Below are 13434 nucleotides of genomic sequence, written 5' to 3'. Positions count from 1 at the left end.
CGTCTCGTTTGCTTCCACCTTGTCCTGTCCTGTCGGAGTCTGCCTGGCAGGTGTATCCTGCACTATACTAACGTTCTTTTTGTTCTGCTGACAACGTTGGAAGAGGATTTATGCCATTCCTGTATTTTCATTAAAGAACTCTGTTTTCTGTTAAAACCGCTTTTGGGTCTTCACTCAAGTTCATAACAGAAGAATCAGACCAAGAATGGACCCAGCGGCTCCGGACCCTTTTCACTCCGCCGTCGAGATCCAGGGAGCGATGCTAGGCAGACACGAGGAGGAATTGTCTGCTGCTCAACATGCCGTTGAGACCCTGGCCGTCCAAGTCTCCGACCTCACAAGACAGGTTCACCAACTCCACCTCGATCCACCGCCCACTTCCAGGGTTTCCGAGTCTCCGGAGCCCAGGATCAACAACCCGCCGTGTTACTCTGGGGAGCCCACTGAGTGCCGCTCATTCCTCACTCAGTGTGATGTGGTGTTCTCTCTCCAGCCCAACACTTACTCCAGGAGCGCAGCCCGCATCGCCTACGTCATTTCTCTCCTTACCGGACGGGCGCGTGAGTGGGGCACGGCAGTCTGGGAGGCGAGGGCTGAGTGTATTAACCAGTATCAGGACTTTAAGGAGGAGATGATACGGGTTTTTGACCGTTCTGTTTTTGGCGAGGAGGCTTCCAGGGCCCTGTCTTCCCTATGTCAGGGGAATCGATCCATAACGGATTATTCTATTGAGTTTCGCACTCTCGCTGCCTCTAGTGACTGGAACGAGCCGGCTTTGCTCGCTCGTTTTCTGGAGGGTCTCCTCGTCGAGGTTAAGGATGAGATCCTCTCCCGGGAGGTTCCTTCCAGTCTGGACTCCTTAATAGCTCTCGCTATTCGCATAGAGCGACGGTTTGATCTTCGTCGACGAGCTCGTGGAAAGGAGCTCACGTTCTCCGTTGCTCCCCTCTCCACATCACTGCCACCTGCCGCATCACTGCCACCCTCCTCCGCCGGCTCGGATGCTGAGCCTATGCAGCTGGGGGGTATTCGCATCTCGGCCAAGGAGAAGGAACGGAGAATCACCAATCGCCTCTGTCTCTACTGCGGCTCCGCTGGTCATTTTGTCACCTCATGTCCAGTAAAAGCCAGAGCTCATCAGTAAGAGGAGGGCTACTGGTGAGCGCAACTACTCAGGCCTCTCCTTCTGGATCACGCACTACCTTTCCGGTCCATCTCCGCTGGCCCGGTTCATCTGCTTCCTGCAGTGCCTTGATAGACTCTGGGGCGGAGGGCTGTTTTATGGACGAGACCTGGGCTCGGGAACATGACATTCCTCTCAGACAGTTAGGGGAGCCCAGGGCCTTGTTCGCTTTAGATGGTAGTTCTCTCCCCAAGATTCAGCGTGAGACGCTGCCTTTAACCCTCACTGTCTCTGGTAATCATAGCGAAACCATTTCTTTTTTAATTTTTCGTTCACCTTTTACACCTGTTGTTTTGGGTCATCCCTGGCTAGTGCGCCATAACCCTTCTATTAATTGGTCTAGTAATACTATCCTATCCTGGAATGTTTCTTGTCATGTAACCTGTTTAATGTCTGCTATCCCTCCTGTTTCCTCTGTCTCTTCTTCACAGGAGGAGCCTGGCGATTTGACAGGGGTGCCGGAGGAGTATCACGATCTGCGCACGGTGTTCAGTCGTTCCAAGGCCACTTCTCTCCCTCCACACCGGTCGTATGACTGTAGTATTGATCTCCTTCCGGGAACTACTCCCCCGGGGTAGATTATACTCTCTGTCGGCTCCCGAACGTAAGGCTCTCGAGGATTATTTGTCGGTTTCGCTCGACGCCGGTACCATAGTCTCCTCCTCCTCCCCCGCCGGAGCGGGGTTTTTTTGTTCAGAAGAAGGACGGGTCCCTGCGCCCATGCGTGGATTATCGAGGGCTGAATGACATAACAGTTAAGAATCGTTATCCGCTTCCTCTTATGTCTTCAGCCTTCGAGATCCTGCAGGGAGCCAGGTTTTTCACCAAGTTGGACCTTCGTAATGCCTACCATCTCGTGCGCATCAGGGAGGGGGACGAGTGGAAGACGGCGTTTAACACTCCGTTAGGGCACTTTGAATACCGGGTTCTTCCTTTCGGCCTCGTTAACGCTCCAGCTGTCTTTCAGGCACTAGTTAACGACGTCCTGAGAGACATGCTGAACATTTTTGTTTTCGTTTACATGGACGATATCCTGATTTTTTCACCGTCTCTCTCGATTCATGTTCAGCACGTGCGACGCGTCCTCCAGCGCCTTTTGGAGAACTGTCTTTATGTGAAGGCTGAGAAGTGCACTTTTCATGCCGCCTCTGTCCCTTTTCTCGGTTCCGTTATTTCCGCTGAGGGCATTAAGATGGATCCCGCTAAGGTCCAGGCTGTCATTGATTGGCCCGTTCCTAAGTCACGCGTCGAGCTGCAGCGCTTTCTGGGCTTCGCTAATTTCTACCGTCGTTTCATCCGTAATTTCGGTCAGGTGGCAGCTCCTCTCACAGCCCTTACTTCTGTTAAGACGTGCTTTAAGTGGTCCGTTTCCGCCCAGGGAGCTTTTGATCTTCTTAAGAATCGTTTTACATCCGCACCTATTCTTGTTACACCTGACATCTCTAGACAGTTTGTTGTTGAGGTTGACGCGTCAGAGGTGGGCGTGGGAGCCATTCTTTCTCAGCGCTCTCTCTCTGACGGCAAGGTCCATCCTTGCGCGTTTTTCTCTCATCGCTTATCGCCGTCAGAACGTAACTATGATGTTGGTAATCGCGAACTGCTCGCCATCCGCTTAGCCCTAGGCGAATGGCGACAGTGGTTGGAGGGGCGACCGTTCCTTTTGTCGTTTGGACTGACCATAGGAACCTTGAGTACATCCGTTCAGCCAAACGACTTAATGCGCGTCAGGCTCGTTGGGCTCTGTTTTTCGCTCGTTTCGAGTTTGTTATTTCTTATCGTCCGGGCTCAAAAAACACCAAACCTGATGCTTTATCTCGTCTCTTCAGTTCTTCTGAGGTCTCCACCGACCCCGATGGGATTCTCCCTGAGGGGCGTGTTGTCGGGTTGACTGTCTGGGGAATTGAGAGGCAGGTAAAGCAAGCACTCGCTCACACTCCGTCGCCGCGAGCTTGTCCTAGGAACCTTCTGTTCGTTCCCGTTCCTACTCGTCCGGCCGTTCTTCAGTGGGCCCACTCTGCCAAGTTAGCCGGCCACCCCGGCGTTCGGGGTACGCTCGCTTCCATTCGCCAGCGTTTCTGGTGGCCCACTCGGGAACGTGACGCGCGTCGATTTGTCGCCGCTTGTTCGGTCTGCGCGCAGACTAAATCTGGGAACTCTCCTCCTGCCGGCCGTCTCAGACCGCTTCCCATTCCCTCTCGACCGTGGTCTCACATCGCTTTAGATTTTATCACCGGACTGCCTTCATCAGCGGGGAAGACAGTTATTCTTACGGTTGTCGATAGATTCTCTAAGGCGGCTCATTTCATTCCTCTCGATAAGCTCCCTTCTGCTAAGGAGACGGCTCAGATCATTATCGAGAATGTTTTCCGAATTCATGGCCTTCCGTCTGACGTCGTTTCCGACAGAGGCCCGCAGTTCACGTCTCAATTTTGGAGGGAGTTTTGCCGTTTGATTGGGGCTTCCGTCAGTCTCTCGTCCGGCTTTCATCCCCAGTCTAACGGTCAAGCCGAACGGGCCAATCAGACTGTTGGTCGCATTTTACGCAGTCTTTCTTTTCGTAACCCTGCGTCTTGGTCAGAACAGCTCCCTGGGCAGAGTACGCCCACAACTCGCTTCCCTCGTCTGCTACCGGTCTATCCCCTTTTCAGAGTAGCCTCGGGTACCAGCCTCCGCTGTTCTCATCTCAGCTCGCCGAGTCCTGCGTCCCCTCCGCTCAGGCTTTTGTCCAGCGTTGCGAGCGCACCTGGAAGGGGGTCAGGTCGGCACTTTGTCGTAATAGGGCGCAGACTGTGAGGGCCGCTAATAGGCGTAGGACCAAGAGTCCTAGATATTGTTGCGGTCAGAGAGTATGGCTCTCCACTCAGAACCTTCCCCTTAAGACAGCTTCTCGCAAGTTGGCCCCGCGGTTCATTGGTCCGTTCCGTATTTCTCAGGTCATTAATCCTGTCGCAGTGCGACTTCTTCTCCCGCGCTATCTTCGTCGCGTTCACCCGGTCTTCCATGTCTCCTGTGTTAAGCCCGTTCTTCACGCCCCCGCTCGTCCCTCCCCCCCCATCCTTGTCGAGGGCGCACCCATCTACAGGGTTCGTAAGATTTTGGACATGCGCCCTCGGGGCCGTGGTCATCAGTACCTAGTGGATTGGGAGGGGTACGGTCCTGAGGAGAGGAGTTGGGTTCCCTCTCGGGACGTGCTGGACCGTTCGCTGATCGATGATTTCCTCCGTTGCCGCCAGGTTTCCTCCTCGAGTGCGCCAGGAGGCGCTCGGTGAGTGGGGGGTACTGTCATGTCTTGTTATGTCTGTTCCTGTCCTTTCTCTTCACTCTCTCTCTCTGCTGGTCTTTTTAGGTTACCTTCTCTGTCTCTCATTCTTCAGCTGTTCTACATCTCCTCTAACTAGCTCATTCACTCTTTCACACCTGTTCTCTCTTCCCCTCTGATTAGGTCTCTATTTCTTTCTCTGTTCCTGCTACTTTCGGTGTCTGATTCTTGTTTGTGTTTTTTGATGCCAGAAGCAAGCTGTCGTCTCGTTTGCTTCCACCTTGTCCTGTCCTGTCGGAGTCTGCCTGGCAGGTGTATCCTGCACTATACTAACGTTCTTTTTGTTCTGCTGACAACGTTGGAAGAGGATTTATGCCATTCCTGTATTTTCATTAAAGAACTCTGTTTTCTGTTAAAACCGCTTTTGGGTCTTCACTCAAGTTCATAACAACAACACTGTTCTATTAAACCAGGCCAACACTGTTCTATTAAACCAGGTCAACACTGTTCTATTAAACCAGGTCAACACTGTTCTATTAAACCAGGTCAACACTGTTCTATTAAACCAGGTCAACACTGTTCTATTAAACCAGGTCAACACTGTTCTATTAAACCAGGTCAACACTGTTCTATTAAACCAGGTCAACACTGTTCTATTAAACCAGGTCAACACTGTTCTATTAAACCAGTATGTTGTCAGCGGGTGACAGATCTTCTCTCTTAATTGTCTGTCTCTGATACGCACGCACGCAGGCAGGCAGGCAGGCAGGCAGGCACGCACGCACGCTCGCTCACTCACTCACTCACTCACTCACTCACTCACACACTCACTCACTCACACACTCACTCACTCACACACACACTCACACACTCACACACACACTCACACACTCACACACACACACACACACACACACACACACACACACACACACACACACACACACACACACACACACACACACACACACACACACACACACACACACACACACACACACACACACACACACACACACACACTCACACACACACACTCTCTCTCTCTCTCTCTCTCTTTCGATGGTTATACAAGGCTGTTACACTCAGTCTACTAATGATAATGACATGACTTCCTGTAATATTTGTAATAATGACAATAAGAAGGAGATGCAGATAAAGGAGCCTATAGGAGCCTGAGCTGTGTTCGTATGGTGTCTGACAAACAGGTGCTGTTAGATTACAATAGGATTATTCTGCCTGTTTGGAACAGTGTAAACAACGCTAAATAAATGATAAGTTATACCGGTATCTTCTAATGGGAAACCAAATGTTAAAGTCTTTCTCACAGCATAGCAAAGATTAAAAACAACCAAATTGCTTTATACAACGTGTTTTTGCCATTGCGTGAGGCTTGGTGCTCACGGAACCAGACAGACAGACAGACAGACAGACAGACAGACACTCAACCGAAGCAGGATCTGTCTTATTTCTGGAGATTGATATGGATAATTTATAAAAACCAGGCCACATTTAACAGTTAGGCTATTGATTATAAACCTAATTAAGATAGGGGTTAATCTCTCCTCAAGTTTCTTAGACAATTAGGCTAAAGCCCTATCAGCATGTGACTAGTTTCACTAGAGAATGTTGGTTATGTAATTATTAGCCCAGAATGTTCGTTATTCCAGAGTTCGATTCAGGCGAGATTCGTTTTTCTCTCTCCCAAACTGCCCCCTTGTAAACGAAGAGAGACCGAGAGAGAGAGAGAGAGACCGAGAGAGAGAGAGAAAGAGAGAGATTGCGGAAGGAGAGTGATGGAGAAAGAGATCCTTCCTTACCTTCACAGATCCTGTCTAGTCTCTGTCTCTTCACTTTGTGTTTGTCTGTCAGAGCCATGTCTGTGCGTCTGGCTGTCTGTCTGTTGACACAGTGACTCCTCTCCTCCTCTACCAGTGATGGGAGGCCCTCTCCTCCTCTACCAGTGATGGGAGGCCCTCTCCTCCTCAGCCAGTGATGGGTGGCCCTCTCCTCCTCAGCCAGTGATGGGTGGCCCTCTCCTCCTCAGCCAATGATGGGTGGCCCTCTCCTCCTCTACCAGTGATGGGTGGCCCTCTCCTCCTCAGCCAGTGATGGGTGGCCCTCTCCTCCTCAGCCAATGATGGGTGGCCCTCTCCTCCTCTACCAGTGATGGGTGGCCCTCTCCTCCTCTACCAGTGATGGGTGGCCCTCTCCTCCTCTACCAATGATGGGAGGCCCTCTCCTCCTCAGCCAGTGATGGGTGGCCCTCTCCTCCTCAGCCAGTGATGGGAGGCCCTCTCCTCCTCAGCCAGTGATGGGAGGCCCTCTCCTCCTCAGCCAATGATGGGAGGCCCTCTCCTCCTCAGCCAGTGATGGGAGGCCCTCTCCTCCTCTACCAGTGATGGGAGGCCCTCTCCTCCTCAGCCAGTGATGGGTGGCCCTCTCCTCCTCTGCCAGTGATGGGAGGCCCTCTTCTCCTCAGCCAGTGATGGGAGGCCCTCTCCTCCTCTGCCAGTGATGGGAGGCCCTCTCCTCCTCTGCCAGTGATGGGAGGCCCTCTCCTCCTCAGCCAATGATGGGAGGCCCTCTCCTCCTCTGCCAGTGATGGGAGGCCCTCTCCTCCTCTGCCAGTGATGGGAGGCCCTCTCCTTCCTCAGCCAATGATGGGAGGCCCTCTCCTTCCTCAGCCAATGATGGGAGGCCCTCTCCTTCCTCAGCCAATGATGGGAGGCCCTCTCCTTCCTCAGCCAATGATGGGAGGCCCTCTCCTTCCTCTGCCAGTGATGGGAGGCCCTCTCCTTCCTCTGCCAGTGATGGGAGGCACCACAGACAGAAAGACAGAGGGAATGATGGGGAAACCCTAGCCACTGTAGCACATGGTTAACAGTCCTCCCTGTATCGCCTCGACACACACCTGCAACACAACACACACACACTGGGTTAAACACACTGTCTGGAAACACCTACAACACACACACACACACACACTGGGTTAAACACACTGTCGGGAAACACCTGCAACACACACACACACACACTGGGTTAAACACACTGTCTTCAAACAACTACAACACAACACAACACACACTGGGTTAAACACACTGTCGGGAAACACCTGCAACACACACACACACACACACTGGGTTAAACACACTGTAGCACATGGTTAACAGTCCTCCCTGTATCGCCTTGACACACACCTGCAACACAACACACACACACTGGGTTAAACACACTGTCTGGAAACACCTACAACACACACACACACACACACTGGGTTAAACACACTGTCTTCAAACACCTACAACACACACACACACACACACACACACACACACACACTGGGTTAAACACACTGTCTGGAAACACCTGCAAAGTAACTAGGGATGCCATGATACCAGTATCCCAATATTTTGTCTGTGGAAAAAAACATTTTGTCCTTTTTTGTCCTAAAAACCTGCTGTATGTAAAATACTGTGTGCTGTAGCTTGAAAAATAAATCAATGGACAACATAATGATGTTTGTTTCCAAAATTAAGGATGTTTTCCTAAAGAAGCTTAATCCATTTTTGTTCCTTTTTTATTTAACCAGGCAAGTCAGTTAAGAACAAATTATTATTTTCAATGACAGCCTAGGAACAGTGGGTTAACTGCCTGTTCAGGGGCAGAACGACAGACCTTGTCAGCTCGGGGATATGAACTTTCAACCTTTCGGTTACTAGTCCAACGCTCTAACCACTAGGCTGCCCTGCCGCCCCATTGCCAGGACACTAACGAGTATCACCATACTGGTATCTGTAATGAGTATCACCATACTGGTATCACCATACTGGTATCTGTAATGAGTATCACCATACTGGTATCTGTAATGAGTATCACCATACTGGTATCTGTAATGAGTATCACCATACTGGTATCTGTAATGAGTATCACCATACTGGTATCTGTAATGAGTATCACCATACTGGTATCTGTAATGAGTATCACCATACTGGTATCTGTAATGAGTATCAACATACTGGTATCTGTAGTGAGTATCACCATACTGGTATCTGTAATGAGTATCACCATACTGGTATCTGTAATGAGTAACACCATACTGGTATCACCATACTGGTATCTGTTATGAGTATCACCATACTGGTATCACCATACTGGTATCACCATACTGGTATCTGTAATGAGTATCACCATACTGGTATCTGTAGTGAGTATCACCATACTGGTATCTGTAATGAGTAACACCATACTGGTATCACCATACTGGTATCTGTTATGAGTATCACCATACTGGTATCACCATACTGGTATCTGTAGTGAGTATCACCATACTGGTATCTGTAATGAGTATCACCATACTGGTATCACCATACTGGTATCTGTAATGAGTATCACCATACTGGTATCTATAATGAGTATCACCATACTGGTATCTGTAATGAGTATCACCATACTGGTATCACCATACTGGTATCTGTAATGAGTATCACCATACTGGTATCTATAATGAGTATCACCATACTGGTATCTGTAATGAGTATCACCATACTGGTATCTGTAATGAGTATCACCATACTGGTATCACCATACTGGTATCACCATACTGGTATCTGTAATGAGTATAACCATACTGGTATCACCATACTGGTATCTGTAATGAGTAACACCATACTGGTATCTGTAATGAGTATCACCATACTAGTATCTGTAATGAGTATCACCATACTGGTATCACCATACTGGTATCTGTAATGAGTATCACCATACTGGTATCACCATACTGGTATCACCATACTGGTATCACCATACTGGTATCACCATACTGGTATCTGTAATGAGTATCACCATACTGGTATCTGTAATGAGTATCACCATACTGGTATCTGTAATGAGTATCACCATACTGGTATCTGTAATGAGTATCACCATACTGGTATCTGTAATGAGTATCACCATACTGGTATCTATAATGAGTATCACCATACTGGTATCTGTAATGAGTATCACCATACTGGTATCTGTAATGAGTATCACCATACTGGTATCTGTAATGAGTATCACCATACTGGTATCTGTAATGAGTATCACCATACTGGTATCTGTAATGAGTATCACCATACTGGTATCACCATACTGGTATCACCATACTGGTATCTGTAATGAGTATCACCATACTGGTATCTGTAATGAGTATTACCATACTGGTATCTGTAATGAGTATCACCATACTGGTATCTGTAATGAGTATCACCATACTGGTATCTGTAATGAGTATCACCATACTGGTATCACCATACTGGTATCTGTAATGAGTATCACCATACTGGTATCTGTAATGAGTATCACCATACTGGTATCACCATACTGGTATCTGTAATGAGTATCACCATACTGGTATCTGTAATGAGTATCACCATACTGGTATCTGTAATGAGTATCACCATACTGGTATCTGTAATGAGTATCACCATACTGGTATCTGTAATGAGTATCACCATACTGGTATCACCATACTGGTATCTGTAATGAGTATCACCATACTGGTATCTGTAATGAGTATTACCATACTGGTATCTGTAATGAGTATCACCATACTGGTATCACCATACTGGTATCTGTAATGAGTATTACCATACTGGTATCACCATACTGGTATCACCATACTGGTATCTGTAATGAGTATCACCATACTGGTATCACCATACTGGTATCTGTAATGAGTATCACCATACTGGTATCACCATACTGGTATCTGTAATGAGTATCACCATACTGGTATCTGTAGTGAGTATCACCATACTGGTATCACCATACTGGTATCACCATACTGGTATCTGTAATGAGTATCACCATACTGGTATCACCATACTGGTATCTGTAGTGAGTATCACCATACTGGTATCACCATACTGGTATCTGTAGTGAGTATCACCATACTGGTATCACCATACTGGTATCTGTAATGAGTATCATCATACTGGTATCTGTAATGAGTATTACCATACTGGTATCACCATACTGGTATCACCATACTGGTATCTGTAATGAGTATCACCATACTGGTATCTGTAGTGAGTATCACCATACTGGTATCACCATACTGGTATCTGTAATGAGTATCACCATACTGGTATCACCATACTGGTATCTGTAATGAGTATCACCATACTGGTATCACCATACTGGTATCTGTAATGAGTATCACCATACTGGTATCTGTAGTGAGTATCACCATACTGGTATCACCATACTGGTATCACCATACTGGTATCTGTAATGAGTATCACCATACTGGTATCTGTAGTGAGTATCACCATACTGGTATCACCATACTGGTATCTGTAGTGAGTATCACCATACTGGTATCACCATACTGGTATATGTAACGAGTATCACCATACTGGTATCTATAATGAGTATCACCATACTGGTATCTATAATGAGTATCACCATACTGGTATCTGTAATGAGTATCACCATACTGGTATCACCATACTGGTATCTGTAATGAGTATCACCATACTGGTATCACCATACTGGTATCTGTAATGAGTATCACCATACTGGTATCTGTAATGAGTATCACCATACTGGTATCTGTAATGAGTATCACCATACTGGTATCACCATACTGGTATCTGTAATGAGTATCACCATACTGGTATCACCATACTGGTATCTGTAATGAGTATCACCATACTGGTATCTGTAATGAGTATCACCATACTGGTATCTGTAATGAGTATCACCATACTGGTATCTGTAATGAGTATCACCATACTGGTATCTATAATGAGTATCACCATACTGGTATCTGTAATGAGTATCACCATACTGGTATCACCATACTGGTATCTGTAATGAGTATCACCATACTGGTATCACCATACTGGTATCTGTAATGAGTATCACCATACTGGTATCTATAATGAGTATCACCATACTGGTATCTGTAATGAGTATCACCATACTGGTATCTATAATGAGTATCACCATACTGGTATCTATAATGAGTATCACCATACTGGTATCTGTAATGAGTATCACCATACTGGTATCTGTAATGAGTATCACCATACTGGTATCTATAATGAGTATCACCATACTGGTATCTATAATGAGTATCACCATACTGGTATCTGTAATGAGTATCACCATACTGGTATCTGTAATGAGTATCACCATACTGGTATCTATAATGAGTATCACCATACTGGTATCTGTAATGAGTATCACCATACTGGTATCTGTAATGAGTATCACCATACTGGTATCTATAATGAGTATCACCATACTGGTATCTGTAATGAGTATCACCATACTGGTATCTGTAATGAGTATCACCATACTGGTATCTGTAATGAGTATCACCATACTGGTATCTATAATGAGTTTCACCATACTGGTATCTGTAATGAGTATCACCATACTGGTATCTGTAATGAGTATCACCATACTGGTATCTATAATGAGTATCACCATACTGGTATCTATAATGAGTATCATCATACTGGTATCTGTAATGAGTATCACCATACTGGTATCTGTAATGAGTATCACCATACTGGTATCTATAATGAGTATCACCATACTGGTATCTGTAATGAGTATCACCATACTGGTATCTGTAATGAGTATCACCATACTGGTATCTATAATGAGTATCACCATACTGGTATCTGTAATGAGTATCACCATACTGGTATCTATAATGAGTATCACCATACTGGTATCTGTAATGAGTATCACCATACTGGTATCACCATACTGGTATCTATAATGAGTATCACCATACTGGTATCTGTAATGAGTATCACCATACTGGTATCACCATACTGGTATCTATAATGAGTATCACCATACTGGTATCTGTAGTGAGTATCACCATACTGGTATCTGTAATGAGTATCACCATACTGGTATCTACAATGAGTATCACCATACTGGTATCACCATACTGGTATCTGTAATGAGTATCACCATACTGGTATCACCATACTGGTATCTATAATGAGTATCACCATACTGGTATCTGTAGTGAGTATCACCATACTGGTATCTGTAATGAGTATCACCATACTGGTATCTGTAATGAGTATCACCATACTGGTATCACCATACTGGTATCTATAATGAGTATCACCATACTGGTATCTGTAGTGAGTATCACCATACTGGTATCTGTAATGAGTATCACCATACTGGTATCTGTAATGAGTATCACCTTACTGGTATCACCATACTGGTATCTGTAATGAGTATCACCATACTGGTATCTGTAATGAGTATCACCATACTGGTATCTATAATGAGTATCACCATACTGGTATCTATAATGAGTATCACCATACTGGTATCTGTAATGAGTATCACCATACTGGTATCTGTAATGAGTATCACCATACTGGTATCACCATACTGGTACTGGAGGCAGAGAAGACAGACGCAGGAGAGCAGAAGCTGATTTACAACGGTGTCGTTTAGTAAACAAAAACCCGGTATCCACCAGCATACCGTTGCACCAGCATATCGTTGCACCAGCATATCGTTGCACCAGCATATCGTTGCACCAGCATATCGTTGCACCAGCATATCGTTGCACCAGCATATCGCTGCACCAGCATACCGCTGCACCAGCATATCGCTGCACCAGCATACCGCTTGCACCAGCATATCGTTGCACCAGCATATCGTTGCACCAGCATACCGTTGCACCAGCATATCGTTGCACCAGCATATCGTTGCACCAGCATACCGTTGCACCAGCATATCGTTGCACCAGCATATCGTTGCACCAGCAAACCGTTGCACCAGCATACCGTTGCACCAGCATACCGTTGCACCAGCATATCGTTGCACCAGCATACCGCTGCACCAGAATATCGCTGCACCAGCATATCGCTGCACCAGCATATCGTTGCACCAGCATATCGTTGCACCAGAATATCGCTTGCACCAGCATACCGTTGCACCAGCATACCGTGGCACCAGC

At 46.7% G+C, this 13434-nt stretch overlaps 1 protein-coding gene across 1 annotated transcript in view; it reads right to left on the bottom strand.

The window, feature by feature from the left end:
• The window catches only part of LOC135529953 (C-terminal-binding protein 2-like), a 114721-nt gene extending 107610 nt beyond the window's left edge, over window positions 1-7111 (bottom strand). The window contains exon 1 of the mRNA XM_064958354.1: window positions 6263-7111. Within this exon, the coding sequence (XP_064814426.1) occupies window positions 6263-6320 (58 nt within the window). The 5' untranslated portion in view covers window positions 6321-7111. The remainder of the gene's footprint in view (window positions 1-6262) is intronic.
• Between the last annotated feature and the right edge of the window lie 6323 nt (window positions 7112-13434).

Source organism: Oncorhynchus masou, unplaced genomic scaffold (assembly GCF_036934945.1).
Source record: "Oncorhynchus masou masou isolate Uvic2021 unplaced genomic scaffold, UVic_Omas_1.1 unplaced_scaffold_1217, whole genome shotgun sequence".
Classification (NCBI taxonomy): domain Eukaryota; kingdom Metazoa; phylum Chordata; class Actinopteri; order Salmoniformes; family Salmonidae; genus Oncorhynchus; species Oncorhynchus masou.
Note: the sequence above shows the minus strand (reverse complement) of the source record. Positions and strands in the feature narration are given on the sequence as shown.